Genomic DNA, 18,134 nt, shown 5'->3' with positions numbered 1-18,134 from the left:
AGTCTCTGCTAGCACACACATGACAGCCAGCGTGTGTGTGTGTGTGTGTGTGTGTGGAGGAGCTGAGGACGGTTGATAGGAAGCAGGTTAATGTTGACAAGCTTTCCCCCGCATTCTTTTGGAAGGCTTCTCCCACTTGTTCTGTTCCTGAGCACAGGATGTTGTTGGTGGACTGAGCAGAGACGACAAGGTCCAGGAGCACAGGGGTGTTAGAAGGTGAAACTGTGACATTTTTAAGAGGTGCGTGTGTGTGTGTGTGTATTCATTTTGGGGTTGGCTTAGTGTCTATATTCCCTAGAGGCAAAAAATAACAAATAACCCAGCAGCTTAGATCTGTGTGGATCACAAAGGATCATTTTAAGACCCATTCATATTTTAGTGATTTAAAAGGTGTGCTTATCCATAAAAACTTGGATATAAAGTAAATTGTCACAATAACACATTTCACTAGAGGTATTAAAAGTTATTTATTGCCTTCAGTGCACACAATACTGTCTCTGTCCACAAAGCCATTCAGCTCTCCAAGTATTAATAATGTTTTAATTAATTTGCACGAACAACACCGAGCTGCTCCCCTATAAAACGGGAAATACTTGTGACTGATCATTAAAGCAATTCCCTCTAAGTGCTACATACAAGGAATGAAAACAAAATCACCTGTAGAAAAGCAATTTCCTGCTGAGATGGTGACAACTCAAACTCAGGTAACACCTCGACATAATGCGTGTGTGTAATGCACGTTGAGGTCTGACGCTACCAGAGATATGGTTTGAATTTGGCTCAAGCCTGACGTGGTACTGTTGACCTATAGGTGACAATGAACAATCCTACGCTTTGGCCACTGTGTGCAAGCAAATAAACGATGTATATCACTGAGATGTATTAGACATGTTGTTTCAGTCTGGCTGAGCACCAACGATTTGTTGACAATTGAGCAACCCCACCTGTTTGTTTACGCTATCCAAACTTAAAAATGGCTGCGACAGCACAACGCACTGCGGTCAACTGCTTCCCTTGTCAACAATCCCACTGGGAAATAAAGCACTAAAACTACTACTTACTGCTGTTTTATCTTAGCAGGTGAATAGGGAAAACAAACAAAGCAAAATAATTAACTAAGTAAAAGTTTTTAAAAAAAAATATGTTACTCCAAACAGTCAATCCCTGCGCCTACTGCGCTATCAGCAATATGGCAATGTATGACAAATGCACAGCGGCATTACTTCATAAATCTGTGCCAAATGCTATTTATGTTTAATTAGAGGGAACATTAAGAAGACAGCAGTCCTACACACAGGCCTATAAATAATGTGGAATATACAACGAATATACCGGATTATAGGTGCAAAACAGGACAAAGTGCCTAAAATATAATAACAGTCGGTCTAAAAACAATCAACAACAAAACAAGCAGAAGTAGTGCAGGAAAAAAAAAATCTGAATATTTCTAGTCCCAGTGTGTACACTTATGTGTATTAAAATTAATATGTGCATGTGTGTGGCCACACAAGTTCAGTACTGTTTGTGAGCAAATATGGGTCATGGCCAGAGCAGAGCTCGGGCGGCCCGCTGGCCTCTCTCACTTTAGTCGAAAGAGGAGTGGAAGAGATAAGCTCGACCCATCCCCCGTCCTGGAGAGGAGGAGGAGGAGGAGGAGGAGGAGGAGGACGAGGAGGAGGAGGGGGAGGAGGACGAGATAAGGGCCTGTTTCCCAATGCTACCGCTGAGGCAGGAGCCAGCCGGGAGGAAGCTTTGAACCGCTGCTCGCTATCTGCTCTGCCTGGGAAAATTATAGACGGGGCAGAGTGTCCAGAGAAACAAAAGGCTGATTGAGGGCCGCTGCGCTGTAACACTCGGGGGTAAATCGCACTACTATCACGGGTCAGAGAGCGCAAAGAAAAATTCAAGGGGGTGAGAGGAAATTTTCTTCGGAGCCAGAGGTGTCTCTCCGCTCGGCTCTGGCTTGGCTAAGTTTAGTATTGCTGAGGGGATTTAGGGGGAAAAACATATTAAGTATACATGAGTGATTTTAAGGGAAACTTGAACCACACATGAATAAAGGATACCTGCTCACGCACACTCTCACACACACACACATGACCACAGTGGAGTTGACATTTCTGTATCTACTTGTTGGTGATCTTCTGAGGATCAATTTAAAATTCAGACCACTCTTTTTTTTTTTTTTTTTTTGCTTTTAGAGGCTCGCACATACATGTTAAAGACAGAATTCAACCTTGACACAGTTTTGTACAGTAAAAATACTTTTAACAAGCATAACTCATCAGGATTTTGTTTAAACATGAGCCAAAATACATACAGAGAAATGCGTGTTGAGAGATAACCACAGTAAACAGCTGCTAGCAGGTCAATAAGCCCAGGCCTCTCTCTTTTCTCCATTTCTCATCACTCCAAACAACTGAACTGTCAAGACACTAAATGCTAACTTTACTCAGCTGACAGATTGCTGAGCACAAGGGCTGCTGAGAGAAAACTTTCATCTCTAAAAATGAAGACTTTCACCCTTATAAATAAAAAATAAGCTCAACAAAATAAACAGCTCAAAAACAATATGGCATCGAAGGGAGAAGTCAGGGTAACCTACCACATAAGCACTCACTCATCTTTTTCTATTAGTGCTTGCCTTCACCTTAAAGGACAGTGCATCTGTAAAGGTACTCATGTAAGTGACATAAGATTAGTTATACACGAAAGTATTGGGACACCTGTCCATTACAACAACAGGGACTTTAATGATATCTTGTTCTGAATACACAGACAGCTTTGCAGCTGTAACAGCTCCCACTCTTCTGGGAAGGCTTTTCACAAGATTTTGGAGTGTTTCTGTGGGAGTTTTTGGCCATTCATGCAGTAGAGCACTTGTGAGGTCAGACACTGATGTTGGACCAACAGGACTGCCTCACAATCTCTGTTCCAGTTCATCCCAAATGTGTTGGATGGGGTTGAGGTCAGGACTCTGTGTGGGCCAGTCAAGTTCTTCCACACCAAACTCAACCAACCATGTCTTTATGGAGCTTTGCTTTGTGCACTGGGGCACAGTCATGCTGGAATACAAAAAGGCCTTCTCCAAACTGTTGCCACACAGTCGGAAGCATAGCATTGTCCAAAATGTCTTGGTATGCTGAAGCATTAAGATTTCCCTTCACTGGAAGTAAGGGGCCGAGCCCAACCACTGAAAAACAGCCCCATCCCAAAACCTTTGTCTACATACTGTATGTATGATCTCAAGATGTAGGAAGTTCAGAATCAGAAGTATCATGTTCAGAATTTAAACACTTTGCAGCACAGATCAATTTTACTGACTACAATAGGCCAAAATGAGCAGCTGATAATGGTGAATAGAAACACTGACATACACACACACAGCTTGGGGTACCTGCTTGAAGAGCTGCAGGTTGACAGCCATGGACAGGAAGTTCCTCATGGTACTCGAGCGATGGTTCACAAAGCTCTCCTCACAGAAAGTGATTGGCTCCCCCTGAGGAGTCCACAGAGACATTATTGGCAAAAATTAAAATAAACAATTAATACTGATTCATTTTGGCTCGCTTCTCTTTGTACCAATCTGTTTTTTCTCCATGTTTACTTCAGAAATGAGCCACAGGAACTGAGGCAGATGCGTTCGGTGCCTTGAAAGGCAGGGGGTCTAAACTAAACAATGTTGTTTTAATATGACTGGCAGCACTAAGATACTCACATCACGTCTATTATTATTATTATGCACTGCAAATAAAATTTATCTGACGAAAGCAGTATTTCAACTGATTTCCTCACTGGTGAGCTATGTGGACCTGATAACAGAAAATTAGTCTAAAAGAGAGACAGGAAGGAAAAAGGAAGGAAGAGGAAGGAGAAGGAGGAAGAAGACTGAAAAAATAATAATAATAAGGAGAAACACAACAAAAACCAGCAAACAGTTCCCCTGGCAGAGCGCAGACCAGAAGACAGTGTCCCAGTAAACTCCCCGGTACTCTGCATGAAAACATTATCACATTATTACCATTTCTTACATCATGTCTGTTGGCCTGTGAGCTATAGACAAGGAGGATGACAACAGAACCACTGCAGGCCAATCACAAACAGCCCCACAGTCATTTCCAATTCATGTTTTCTCATAATTAACATAATTCTCACATATTTCAATGATGCTCTAAATTCTTCCAATGTAAAACAATGTGCTTTGTCTGTTTGAGGCTGTGAGCACAGTGTGGCACATAAAAACAACTTAACAACACCGGAGACGAACCCCATTTTCGGGGATGGGCGGATGATACCAAGTGGCCTGAATTACATCACTGGAATACTGCTCCACTTACATCACCAAAAGTTTTTTAAGGCGTATTCTCTCGTAAAAGCCAAGCAGAAAATAGTTTGTTGCCGTTTAATCAGCTTTGCAGTCTCGGGCCATACAGCAGGAAACAAAACTGAAAAGCATGCTGAGACTAACTGCCACTGAAACACGCCCCGGGTCAACTTTAAGACTGGGTCTGTGTACACATCAGTATCCAGCCACATCCTTTGTTTCACATAGGCCTGCACCCAATGCCAACTGGTGCTGCTGCACAAATCCAACTAGTGGTTAACTAGTGCTTTAACTACTGCTGTTTAAAAACTGAAAGTACATTAAATCCATACGATGGCAAGATTTCTCCTTCTTTCTTTAAACTCATAATCCCTGTCAGTCATCACTTGTGACCCACTAGAATTGTGTGGCAGTGTGTCTGCCTGCATTTTCTTATTATTTTGCTGTGTTTTATCAACAGTATCAAATGCATTTAAAGTAATAAAAAATTAAACAGAGACACACAGTTAAGCAGTTTAGCAAGTGTTTGTAGGTAACAATTTAAGGACTTACATAATATATAATTTCAACAGTATTACCTTGGAATATAAAGCAATGTTTAGAACATAGGAGAGGATGAATTTCAGCATGATAACATGATAATTAACAAGTTTGACTTCCAAGAAAATGGACTGTAAGGCATTTAGGTGGGCACTTACATCGACTTACTTTGCAGGCTCTGACTGGTCAGTTTGGTTTGACCACTGATGTAGTTCCTCATTACTTGGTGACTGTTCTATGCGCCCAATCACATGCAGGTGTCTCGAGACTAATTAAATGCCACAAAGCAGTAGGGCATTTGTGAGGTCAGACAAAAAAACTGGAAGTATAGCATTGTCCAAAATGTCTTGGTATGTTGAAGCATTAAGATTTCCCTTCACTGGAAGTAAGGGGCTGAGCCAAACCCCTGAAAAACAGCTCCATAAAGAGATGTGTCTGAATACTTTTGTCTATATAGTGGATTTCAAAACGTTGCACTGAAACATTCATGCGCTATTTGTGCTGTATGTGCTGTTCATGTATGTTGCTGTGCACGACTCCTGTACTAGTATGTGAACACACTGTATTTATCTGCTATGCAATGTGTCAAGACTCTACTTCTGAACATATGATGGAACCCCGACCTCCACTACCAAGAGTTTTCACATCCTGTTGGGTGACATGAACAGGTTACATGTCTACTTGAGTAAAGCTTCATCTAATTCTGCTTCTACATAGCTCTGAGTAGACAGCCATTAAAGATCCACGCCCACCCACCCAACGTGACAGTGGTGAAAACTAATTTGAGCAGCTATTTCGGGTTCTTTCTGCCCGGCATGTGTTCTGCTCTTAGCTGGTAAGAAGCACCTCGTGAAGAATCAACAAGAGATGAAACCGATGACAGAAGAAATGCTGTTCTAATCAGCTGATTGCTTTTCAACTCATTATCATTTTCCAGTATTGTTTCATTTACAGCTCAGCAAGGCTCCCACCAAGCATCCACACCCCTCCTTCTGTCGAGACATATGGGCCTGTGAGCCACAGCGCTCGGCTCAGCGCCGTCTAGGAAGATCTTTTTCCTCAGTTCAGAACGATAACTAGCAGAGTGATATTCCACAAATATCAGAACACAGGGAGTATCAACAGTATCTTCATGAAGGCAGATTTGTGCGCATGTATGTTAACTCCATGACTTTCATACAGATCTTGTCTAAAAGATAACACGGTGCGAGCGTGAGCGAACTAAGAAATTGCTGCATGTTGTGCTCACACATACACAAACGCACACATACACAGAGTGCTTGTGTCAGAGGGGAGGCAGTTTGTTCGTATACTGTCTGTATACAGAGAAAAGAGAGACAGCATCAATAATGTAGCAACTTGACTCCGGGAGTCCACAAAGTCCAATTAATCTCAAAGCCAAAGGAACAAAGGCTTTGCTATTTGACAAACAGGACATGCTGTAGTTTGCTGTGCTCTGACTCAGACTTGATAAGCAGAAATGATCCAGAAAAGAAATGTGGGGGCTTAGCAAAGGAGAGTAAAACACCAAAGGTGGCTAAAAGGGATCTTCAAAGGGAACGTCCTGACTCTTTTCAGCTCCTCTGACATTTCACTGCCTCAGACAGGCCCACCTTAGCTCTGCACTCCAGCTGAAAACACACCTTTTACTTTCAGTCATAACTGGCCCAGTCTAACCAGACTCCAGTGAAATTTGACTCATCTCACCCAAACTGAGATCGGAACAGCGTGCTGCACATTCTGAAGAGCAAAATTATAACATTAATGTCTGTGAATATTTCTGCTTCCAGATGAAAATACAATTGATGGTCTTTCTACTTCATATCTAATCATGCATCATGACCAGAGCTTCCAGCCGTGGCCCAGAGGTTGGAGTTGCTTGTGATCGGAGGGTCAACGGTTCGATTCCCCCACTGGACGGGAAAAATTTGGGTGTGGTGGAGTGATTAATGCGAAAAAATTGGTCCTCCCCTCCATTAGCCGGCTGATGTGCCCTTGAGCAAGGCACTTAATCCCCAATATGCTCCTCGGGCGCTTGATGCTGCCCACTGCTCCTGTGTGTGTTTCACTGCATGTAATTGGGTCGGGTGTTGCATGTGTGTGTTCAACTAAGGATGGGTCAAATGCAGAAGACAAATTCAGTGTGTGTATGTAAAAATATATATACTGTCAATAAAGTGATTCTTCTTCTTCTTCTTCTCTCAGTGTAACTGAGAGTGAGCGTGTGAGATCAGAAAAGCTTCAGATGCAGATAGTTTTGGTTTCGGTTTCGGTTTGAGAATCCCTGTCTCTGAGACTTATGCTTCGACGGGAGCACAGTGGATGTTAAGGATCCTCACAATATTTGGATAATCCCAAGACCTCAACATGAGCTGTTTTCTTGATGCTGTTGTTTTTTAAACACCACAAAAGCCACAAATTAAATTTAATCCACACCTATTTTAATTGAATGGAGGCATAAAATCTCGGAGACGAATAGCTCAAAACTATAAAAATCAATATATTGTGTGTATGGCTGAGGAAAGTGAAAAAGCATAGATTTTTTTTTTATTTGGGTGAACTGACTCTTCAAACAAGGTTAGCATTGGATGTAGGTATCACACTCTGGGCAAATACATAATCCAATCATCCAGAAAATAAGGCAGTAACGTGACACAGCAATGCAACTATACAATACGATCAGTAGTGATTAATGACTGGGATCCTTACAGGTTTGTATCTGAGGGCATCTCGGTAAGATCCAAACAGAGCGGCCTGCGCTCTCAAAAAGGCCCTCGCCACACCACTTCCTGTGGCTGTCGACTGCTTCTTCAGCTTGCTCTTCAGCGAGGACACCTGGTGTAAAATATAAAGAGAGAATGTGGGAGAAAGAAAGACAGACAGAGAGAGAGACAGAGAGAGAGAAGGGGGGGGGGGGCAGGAGAGATGGAGGGGTAAAAGTTAAATTATCACCTCTGAAATTGGTGAAGGAAACAGCTAGCCCATTCTGGGTGTGAAGTATCACATTTGCAGGTCATCTCAAAAAAGAAAAGAAAAGAAAAGAAAAGGGAAAAGCTGCAGCCTTTCCTCCGAGCTTATCTGTTGTGCCGCTGAGAGCACCTGCTGCTTTGCTAATTGAGCACAGGACGGGGGGGGGGGGGGACAACAGAGAGGAAATGGAAACTCGCATCCTTGCTCTTCCTCTCAGCCTCTCTCTACATGCTGCCACCCCCACTCTTCTCCCATCACCTCATCCCTCCATTTCCTACTCTCCTCTCTCTCCTTACTCCTTACACAGTCCTCCTGTTTTCCCCTCCCCTGTTGGCTCACCCGAACTCCCTCTAGAAAGAGACTCTTGACATAAAATGTCTTTAATTATTTTCCCCTCTCCTGGCTCTGTCTCCTGGACTCCAGGCGAGAGTGGAGGAGCAGCAGGCCCGAGCTTGTTTTAGGATGACAAAAGATTCACCCTGGCCACCGGGCCGTGGGGAGTCTGGGAAGGAAGTTGTCAAGAGGCTCTCCTCACCTGCTCAGCAGTCGTCTGACTGTGTTGTGGCAGAACGAGGAGGAGGCAGAGATAGCTAAGGGACCGCTGCTCTCTGTGTGGGTTGTGCCAGCCTAGCATAAAAGCACAACGTTTGATTGGGTTGCACAGGAGGTCTAGATTACTGTAACACTGCTTGGTGTGGGCTGTGAGCAGTAGTACAGGCTTGAATCACAATTTAAAAGAAAAAGCTATAAGTTTAACCTTAAAGCTCAATTAGTAAAAAACAGATTCATTGTAATTCCTCACTGAATAACTTTGCATTGTTTTATCTTAAGTTCTATACGGTCTACCAACATGTAATAGGCTAAAAATGCTAAAATCAATGCTTAATCACTCAATGCAGACCTCAAAAGAGTGCCGCCTACAGAGCTGCGGCTGACGGGGATTTGGTGTCTTAGGCAGATTAAGTCGAACCTCTTCAGGTAAGGTACCATACTTCACCACTCTGCTGTTTGAGTATGGGGTGAGAAAACTGACTGCACACACACAGAATGGATAAAGTTAGTTAAAGCTCTAGTTAATGAACAGAGCAGAGTAATTAACATTTTCGGTTAGCAGTCTGACTATTGCATCTAACACTGCACCACATGTTTCACCAGTCCATTAGATCACCTCCTAATACGGTGCAACATTTTGGTGTGTGCTCTGGTGGTTTTGTGCTCAGTGTAGATGTCAGATATTGGTGTGTTAATTGTCTAGCTTGTCCACATCTGAAAAGCAACACAGAACATTTAAAACAAATTCTATATATCAGTGTTACTACTTTTAACTGGTAGCAGCAGTATTTGTGGACACCAAAGGAAGGAAGAAGAGATGAAAGCAGGAGAAAATCTGAGGTTGTGTGAACCATTAAATAACCCAAGTTCTTCTGTAATGTGATAAAATTTTGATTAGGTCTATTTCAATCAGAGGTGGCCAAATATATCTTGCTGTGTAGCTGCAGCGCTAGAGGGATATCGCGGTTTGGCGTCTGCAATTGGCCTATCTGGTAAACTTCAGGGAGAAGAAGAAAAAGTGTTAGCACAGCTCGTACAAAAGGACAGACAGGAAGAAACAGAGAGGCTGAGAGAGAAGGAGGGAAAGCAAGACACAGAGAGTGGCAGTCTTAAACTGGGACAAAGACAAAACGAACAGCGTCGATTCCTCTCCCCTGGGCTTTCTCACTCTCCACAACGTCCCCACGCTGCCATTGCAAATGCTCCCAGGCATCAAACAGGAAGTTTATCACGGCTAAATTAACAAGTGTCATCTCCATATTCACTCATTGTGCTAAATGCTTTTATGTTTATGTAAAGCCCCTTTCTGGAATTAATATTTCATGTTTATGTGCGTTCTCACAGATTTTTTTTTTCCATCGGTGCAAATCATTAAACTGTCTTTTTTTTCGGGGTGAAAATCAAAGCGAACACAATGTCAGTCTAAGTGGGGGAGGCATACCCCAAAGACTGTCAGAGAGGATGGGATAGCGGAGTTTACTCTGCACACAGAGTTCTGTACAGCAGCTCTGAATGGGTGAGAGCACTGCAGTGGCAAACACTTTTTAATGAGGTGGGGACACCACTTCACTTGTGTTTTGTTTCCCGGTGTTAGAGAAAAATGGGTGATAAAGCGATAAGTTCAAAATTTCACATTCATTCACGATTAAGGTTAAGCATGATGAAAAATATTCTTCTTTAGTCACATGTGGTGATTAATTAAATTGTCACATTTAACAAATACAGCAGTAGCGCATGACAAATAGCAGAATATCGTTTTTGCTAATAGAAAAACAAAGCACGGTCTACGGTGCGCTCTTTCACATATCTGACGCCAAAAGATAAATGTGTGTTTAGTAGTTGGGTTTTGAATAAGGCGCCTACGCCACAATCATCAGGTTTGCCTCCACGGTAATGGCTCTGTCAAACTAATTACCTTCTACAGTTTGAGTAAAGCTAACGAGATGCGAACAGGCATCAGAGGAAGGCCAGGCTCTACAGGTGATAACCCAATTTGGCAGTGACATTTTTTAGTGTAAAGTCACAGTGGCGGTGATGAGATCAAAGGCAGAGAGTCCCCCATTGGGTCCAATTAGAACTATAGCATTGTACAGGGAAGGGGTGGCAGGAGGAGAGAGAGAGGGGAGTGGGTGGTTGGGGGAGAGGGAGAAAAAAAAAACTGTTGAGTTATGATATTCATAATCTATGCAGAGGGGCCTTTCCAGTACAGGTCTTCTCCCCATAGCTGTGATCTTTTCAATTTACATCAAGGGAAGATGGTCGGGGATGAAAGCGGGGCATCCAAAGCGCACAGCCCACAGAGGGCAGACATGGGGCCTCATTAAGGCCCAGCCCAGCCAAGCCCAAACAGGGTTTGAAGTGCGTCACATAAAGAGCACGGGGTCAAAGGTCAGACATAGAACAGATCTCCATTTAACTCTCCAGCTGGAGATGGTAATTAGCAGGTGCAATGATGATCCCTGCCTGACTGTAAGGGATGATACCACTGTAGGTGACACCGGGCGTACGTGAGAGTGTGTGCATGTGTGAGTGTGTCCCTGCATGCGTGTGCACAAACGATAACATGATGCACTGACATGAACGCAAACATCCATCACTGATCCCAACTGGTATCGTGCCGAACGTGCAGGTAATGCGTGTATGGTACATTTACACCAGCTTTTGGAGAACTTTAAAATAAAAAAAAAAAACATTTCTCACCACGTGAGGTATTATAGTTTCATTGCAACAAGCAATATTTCTATATGCAGCACCAATAAAATCACATAACTGATCACTTCTGTTAACTAAAACACTGGAAATTATCTTCCACTTTTAGTTAACAACAAAGAAACAGAAAACAAACCAAAAGAAAACAGACGTAAAGCCAAGACCCTGACTGACAATATTATATTTAAATGTTTAAATGAAGAAGGACAAAGTTACACAGAAAACTCTGAATATATATTTAGAGATTACCCTCTAAATTTTCACAAGAGCAAAAAAAAAAAAAAAAAAAAAAAAAAAAAATCCCAAATTACAACCCTGACACTTGTCTGTTGTTAAAAAAAATAAATAAATATGAAGTTGGGTTTTCTTCTCGCAAAAAAAAGAATGTTTAAGATTCTGTCCAGGGAAAGAAAGCCATGGGGACGCAATTAAAGAACTACAAAGAAAAAAAATAGTTATGAAAATCTCCCACTTTCTTTTGATGTGCTGCAGTCTGAATCGTACACACACAAACACACACACACACACAAATCTGAACAAAGACACACGGAGAGCCAGCATACACTCTCAAACATGTACACAAGGAGCAGTAAGTTGGAATATACAAAATTCATTCATTCGCTCAATTTAAAACAAATATTTAGATATTTTATGACTGGTTTTAAATTAACCTCTATTTTCAGTCTGCACAGTAATAATGGGGATGCTGCTTAAGTTGATAACTACAATCTCTCCTGAACAATCACATAAGATCATTAACTTCTACGCTTTGGAATTAAGGCTAAATTAACTTTGAATAACTGTGTGTTAACTGTGAATATTAAATTAATGATGAAAGTGATGAAATAAATATGTACAGATGGAAAAAGACCGGAATAGCTGAGCTGCTACGGCACACAGGGAGACATATAATTCTTAGTCATTAAGTGTGTTGATCTGCTGTTAAGCAAACGCAACACAATACATTAGTCAGTAGAAATGAAAAATGAGTGAGAAAGCAACGGGGAGAACGGTGAGTCTGTGTGTGTGTGTGTGTGTGTGTGTGTGTTTTAATAGGGCTATCTCATTGCTATGAGACTCTCCCCGGTGTGGGGTTACTTTGTCAAGCTGACCTCTTATAGCAGCTGAGCGGCTGAGTTTTGCATACATAATTAACTACAGTTAAATGTCATCTCTCACTTCAATAAGTAACGCAGTGGGTGATGCTGCTCTCCCTTTTTGACTTCTAATCCGGAGTGAACCGCCGGCAGAACGAGTATGTGAAAATGAAGTGCAGCTTTTAAACTCCACATGAGCAAATGAAGGGCTGCTCACACTGCAGAGAGAGTGTACGCACAGTTCAGCGCCGTTTAAAACAATCGCAACTTGTTAAAATAACGTTTTAAATGAGCAGATCTCGGCATTTGCAGTTGGTGAAGCACAGACACAACAGCACAGACAAAACCGAATATTTTGGAGGTTGTTATTATACGTTGGAGACACTGAGACTGTTTCTGGTAAAGGACAGTATGTAACTGAGGTGGAGCAACTGCATTCCCAGCACTAGTTAATGCAGCATGCGAGGGACTTTACTGTAGGTGGCTCCGCTATGCTGGGAAGACAAAAGTGAAGTGAAAGGCACTTGGCTGTACCTAAACTGAAAATGGGGAAATCTGGTGGACAAACCAACAATCTGTGAGTAGCAGAAGTTTCCTCCTGAACTACGTCTGAATGTCACTGATGAAATTTCCTAGCCGATGTCTCCGTGTGCGTCTGTGCATCTGCATGTGCGAGCGTTCGCCTGCTGTCGGCTGTAGTCTGTCGAAGACGATGATGTAGATGTTGTTTTGTGGGAGCATTGGAAAACTGAACACTAAATTAAAGCCGCGATGTTTGATTAAGTGTGCCAGGTGATCTCAGGAGAGGCGCGCAGACACAACCGCAACCCCCTCATTCATTTGTAAACCCCCAAATGCAGGCTTGAAATACAGGAAGTAGGAGTGTACGCTGTAAATTTCCCCCTTTATTGGGAATACAAATGATCAAATGTATGAAGGCTAGGAATGTATGGGTACACGGTGTCAGCAAAGTAGCGGGAGGCAGTGAGGAGGAGAATAGAAGGAATTAGGCTGTGATGTGAGAGGGAGCATCTGAAAATAAAGATGTAAGCTGCATTGTAGCACCTCACCTTGAATATGTGGCACAGAAAGAATAATACATGAAAAAATTCTTCCGTCATTGGTTTGAGATCAATTGCCGGGATCAAATAAAAATCTGATTCAGTCACATACTGTTTGTTTTCAGAATTAACAGACTCCTAATTTGCTATTCTTGGATACTTTTAATGACTAGCGCGGTAAACAGCTCCACCAACCAAAAGCCAATTATAACTTTATCAGCACAATCTCTGTGCAGAAGAGGAACTGTGGATCTCAGGAAAAGAAACAAAAATACCTTGATCTTCCAGGGAAAAACCACAGGTTTTTTTTTTCTTGAATATTTCTTTTCAGTGTGCTTGTCAACATATTGATTTTACTGACACAAGCGCAGTCTCTCAGAGATTAATATGATTTATTAATGTGCAAAAACGGTTGAAACTTTCAGCTCAACTTAGGCAGACTTAAAACTCGCAAAATCCTGGTAAAAACACACAATGTTAAATTTAAACAAAGGAACCACTTCTCTGACATTAACACAATGTTTACCTAAAACAGAAAACAAAAGCAAGAACTCAAAAAAAAAACAACAACAAAAAAGTTCCTTGATATGTATTATTGTTATACGCAAAGATACAAAAATGTTACTTGATAAAATAAGAAGTATTTAGATTGACTTTCAATAAATATAAGAACATATTACAGCTAAAAAAGAAATAAAACAAAAAAATTAAAAAGATTGCTGTGATTAATTAACTTCCCCTGTCAAAACATGTCATGTGCATTTAAAATGACAAATCCAGAACAAGAGTACAATTAATGTGGGACCATTGATTCATATGATGTTTCCAATTTTAAAAATGTCAAAAGTTCTTCTCAAAAGATTGCTGCATCCTCTTTTGACCCGTTACCAATTACTTCCTTATTCAGATCTTTCCTTTTTATGCTGAACGGAACCGCTACTGGCATGGTAGCATTTGTAATAGTCAATAAATCTAAAATATTAAGTGTGAAGTTGCGGGAAAAGACCATTAAGGGGCGGGCACTGGTGGAGCCAGTGTAGGGGTCCTGTCTGAAAGAGGGCGGCTAATTCAGGACAACTGTGAACTCTGAACCTGCTAAAAGCACGGCCACTGGTCAGCCGGGCCACGTAATAGAGTCCACATGTGCTCACAGCCTGCGCTGCCGTAATTAGACGGATCTCCAAAGGTTTGCTTAAATCAACATCAGAGTGCTTTGTTTTCCCTCTTAGGTAGACTTGAAATACTCACAAAAATCGCCTGTGGCGTTTACCTTTTAATCCATTTCATGCTTTATATATTCACACAAAGCGATGCTGGGCTTTTTAAAGTGAGAATTATAATTACTTCATAGGTCTCAGGGCTTTGGTTTCACACTGAATAAAGGCTGAGTGTTAAGTAGCCAGTGTTACAGTGAGAATTAGAGAGAAATGAAGAGCGGTTTTAGTAGCTCGGAAACAACGAGCGGCAGCTCAGCGCAGGAAGAGACTCGCTCAGCATTAATCAAGATTTCAGGCCTCTGTTTGACAAACTGCACAATGCCTCAAACATCTCCTTGTGTGTGTAAACACAAACATCAAATGCCATGTGGCGTGTCCTCATCACTAACAAGCAAACTAACAAGAGACCTGGAATTCCACTCAATTAGTACCTGCTCGCTTCCTTATTAATCTACTAGCCCCGGTGAAAAGATGAGAAGAGACAGGGGGGAAAAAATGAATAGGAATAAAAACAACAACAACAATTTGTTGCAATAAATATATTAATGCCAGTGGAGTTTCAGTTTCAGGTGGTGTAATTTGACATGATATGTGGGCTATGTTCTGTCATTAGTCAGGAAAAATGGTGAGTAGGGGATCAAAGCAAAAAGGCTCTGAGCCTGCCACTTAATTTATCACACAGCAAAGACAAAGGCTTTTCTCTGTGCTTCTGTCGCTTTTCAAAAGCCCTGACTCCTTTCTATGACAAACTCAGTTTGCAATTTAATTTAGGACTCGAGTCCCTGGGCACAGGAAAGCACGCAGGCAGGAAGTGCGAAGAAGGTACTACAGCCAGAGAGGCAAATAAGCATGATAAGCAAACAGCGGGTGAAAGAAACGTCCAGGCAGGCAGCAAGTAGTGTGTGTGTGTGTGTGTGTGTATTAGAGAGAGAGAGAGAGAGAGAGAGAGGGAGACAAGAAGGCAGACAGGTGTCATGAAACTCAAGCAGCCAGGCAGTAAGTAAGGAAGGCAGGCGGGCAAACAGCTTTAAAAGCAGGCAGGTAATTGTATAAAATGTTAAAATGTAGGAAAGATGGCATTACAGGTGGTGATGAGGGACTAATGCACACTAGCATTCACAGTAGGCTGAGCAGTGCTAAATCAGGAGAAACAGAGAAGTGTGGGAGTGTGAGAGGGTCTGGAGTCTGCTGGGCAGTGGATTGAATTATATACTGCTGGTAGGGCGAGGAGTCCGGTAGGCGGTGGAACCTGAGAATATACTGTTAGCAGTGTGGGTAATAGTGCGTCCACAGTCTCAGCGGGGCCTCAGCGTCTCACAGAGGAGCTTTAATACACACAAGCGGAAAAACAACTAAACAAACAGATTCCTGCTTCAACAAAGACAGGGAAGACAAGCATGCGTGTTCTTCTCCAGGTTTGTGTGTGTGTGAGCGCATAAGAGTTAGTGTGTGTGTGTGTGTGTATGTGTGCGTGTGTCAATACGTGTAAATGTGCAAGTGACCCTGACGCTGCGGTGATGCTTCCTGCAGCACTGACCGGCGTCAGGGCTCTATTAATTAAAGAGACGCTGCACTGGCAGGTGGCTTCACTGCCCACACTGATAATTGGCCCCCTTCTTCCCACTCTCTCCCCCTAGAAAATCACCCATCTCTGCCTTTTCTTTTCTTTTCTCTGCCTTGTTCCCTCCTCCTATCTCTCGCTCTCAGAAACGTGCCAGTGGGCAGGCAGAAACGCAAGACTTTGTGAAATAATGATTAGAATGGATGGAGATGAAGGGAAGGGAGTTGCACATTTTCCCCACAAGCCTCTGATGGTCGGGGAATGCTGTTTGCCTTCAAGCGTCACACGACGCGACGGGAGTTTACTTTAGACAGCCACAATCTGAGGAACCAGTACTGCAGTCATTAATGATGTGGGGAGGGGACAGAGCTATACTTTGACAAGTTCCTGCGTGTGTATGTGTGTGTGTTTGTCTGCATGTGCACGTGGGTGTGAGTGTCCTAGTATGAGAGCACACAGGAGAACAACACAATGTGTGTCTATGCAAGTGAGACTCGATGTGAAAGAGGAAAAATGAGCCTTCTAAGTGTCTGAGTGTAATGAGACAATAAAGGTTGACAAGAGGTGTGTGTGTGTGTGTGTGTGTGTGTGTGTATGTCTCACCACGTCACTGGGCAGGTTGTGCAGGTCATCAAAGGGACTCTCCAGGGTGTTGGTGTCCACATTCAAAATGACCACATCCTCCAGTGATCGACTGCGCACTCTCTAAAGGAGGAAAGGCCCAGTGCTGTCAGTAATGCTGGCCACATTCATTTAAAATAATAATTAATGAATTATAATCACTTCCTCTCATTAATCCACCTGTAACTACAATTACAACATGTTAAATTTTGCAAGCAGACAGTCTTTTAATATCAACAATTTATAAAATAGTTTTTGATTACACATGTTGGAATTGAAGTGTTATGAGAGTGTGCATATTTATTTTTGGCTTTTAATATCTCATAGTTAATTAATTGTCTTATAATGGAGGATGTTTAGTTTGGTTAGATATCAAATGATCAAGTTTCAAAGAGGGTGGTCCAGGTGTGTTTCCAAGCAGACAAAGTCATTTCAGTCCAGAAAGGAGAAAACACAGAGGCTACGCTTAGAAAAAAAACACACTGACATCACACTCGTTACAATTAACGGTAACAAATGGCATGCAGGGAAAATATATATATACATATATATACACACATGTTAGAAGGTCTTTACTATAACACACACACACACACAAAATGAAGAATGGTGCTAAGAAGAACATTTTGGTTAACCAAAACCTCATGCATCAACAACAACACAGTGATGCTGTGCTGTGCGCATCGTGATGGCAACAAATTCAACAATTATTTCAGTGTGGTGCAGGATGCAGGCAGGTGTGTGTGTGTGTGTGTGTGTGCCGGGAAGGGGGGTGGAGGGACAGCATAGTGTGTGAATTTCTAGTTTGTCACTTTTGTGACAGCCTGTGCAGTGGAGGCTCACATGCTGATCTGGACTAATTATGTAGTGGCGGAAAGGGGGTCTGTCACGGATGCAGAGTGTGATAAATACTGCCACTGCCGCAACTGTCAGACAAATATCACACACACACACACACGCGCGCACGCACACACACACGTGCATTGTGACATATGCATTTGCACAATTACACAAGCACACAGACAAACACTTACATGCTAACACTCACACACAAGTGCAAATGTGCGTGTGCCTGTAACATGCATTCCTCACACAACAGCAGTGCTGGTGACGGCTTGCGCCCCAACCAACACACAAGGTTTAACAATGAAATAGAAAAGCTCTTTGTTTGCAGATACTTTTTCTGCCTTCTCCCTCTGTCTTTTGTACTTCTGGATAAGAATGCACACAAGCGAAACAGGGAGATAAAAAGGAAAAAAATATTGTTTTTTTTGGTTTTGTTTTGGTTTTTTAATGTTTTGGAAGTGCCAAGAATCACCTTCAAAATCAAATATTTTACGCTAAAACTGACTGAACAATTCACCAAAGCAGGAGCAGCATTATATACACAGACAGGAAAATTTAGAAAATGACAATAGAAATTCACAACATCCTCCCAAAATGTAATTTGATTATTATTTTTTGAGAAAATCCACTAACGAG

The 18,134-nt window shown here is 42.2% G+C and overlaps 1 protein-coding gene across 3 annotated transcripts in view; it reads right to left on the bottom strand.

Annotated features, from left to right (window-relative positions):
- The window catches only part of dennd1b (DENN/MADD domain containing 1B), a 117,213-nt gene that overhangs the window by 27,132 nt on the left and 71,947 nt on the right, over positions 1–18,134 (bottom strand). For all 3 annotated transcript variants that reach the window (XM_046392329.1, XM_046392330.1, XM_046392331.1), the window contains 3 exons: positions 16,635–16,736; positions 7,574–7,699; positions 3,398–3,499 (listed from right to left, as the gene is read on the bottom strand). In XM_046392329.1, the coding sequence (XP_046248285.1) occupies positions 3,398–3,499; positions 7,574–7,699; positions 16,635–16,736 (330 nt within the window). The remainder of the gene's footprint in view (positions 1–3,397; positions 3,500–7,573; positions 7,700–16,634; positions 16,737–18,134) is intronic.

The sequence above is a fragment of the Scatophagus argus genome, chromosome 6, assembly GCF_020382885.2.
Source record: "Scatophagus argus isolate fScaArg1 chromosome 6, fScaArg1.pri, whole genome shotgun sequence".
In the NCBI taxonomy this organism is placed as follows: Eukaryota; Metazoa; Chordata; class Actinopteri; family Scatophagidae; genus Scatophagus; species Scatophagus argus.
This window is presented reverse-complemented; position numbering and strand designations above follow the sequence as displayed.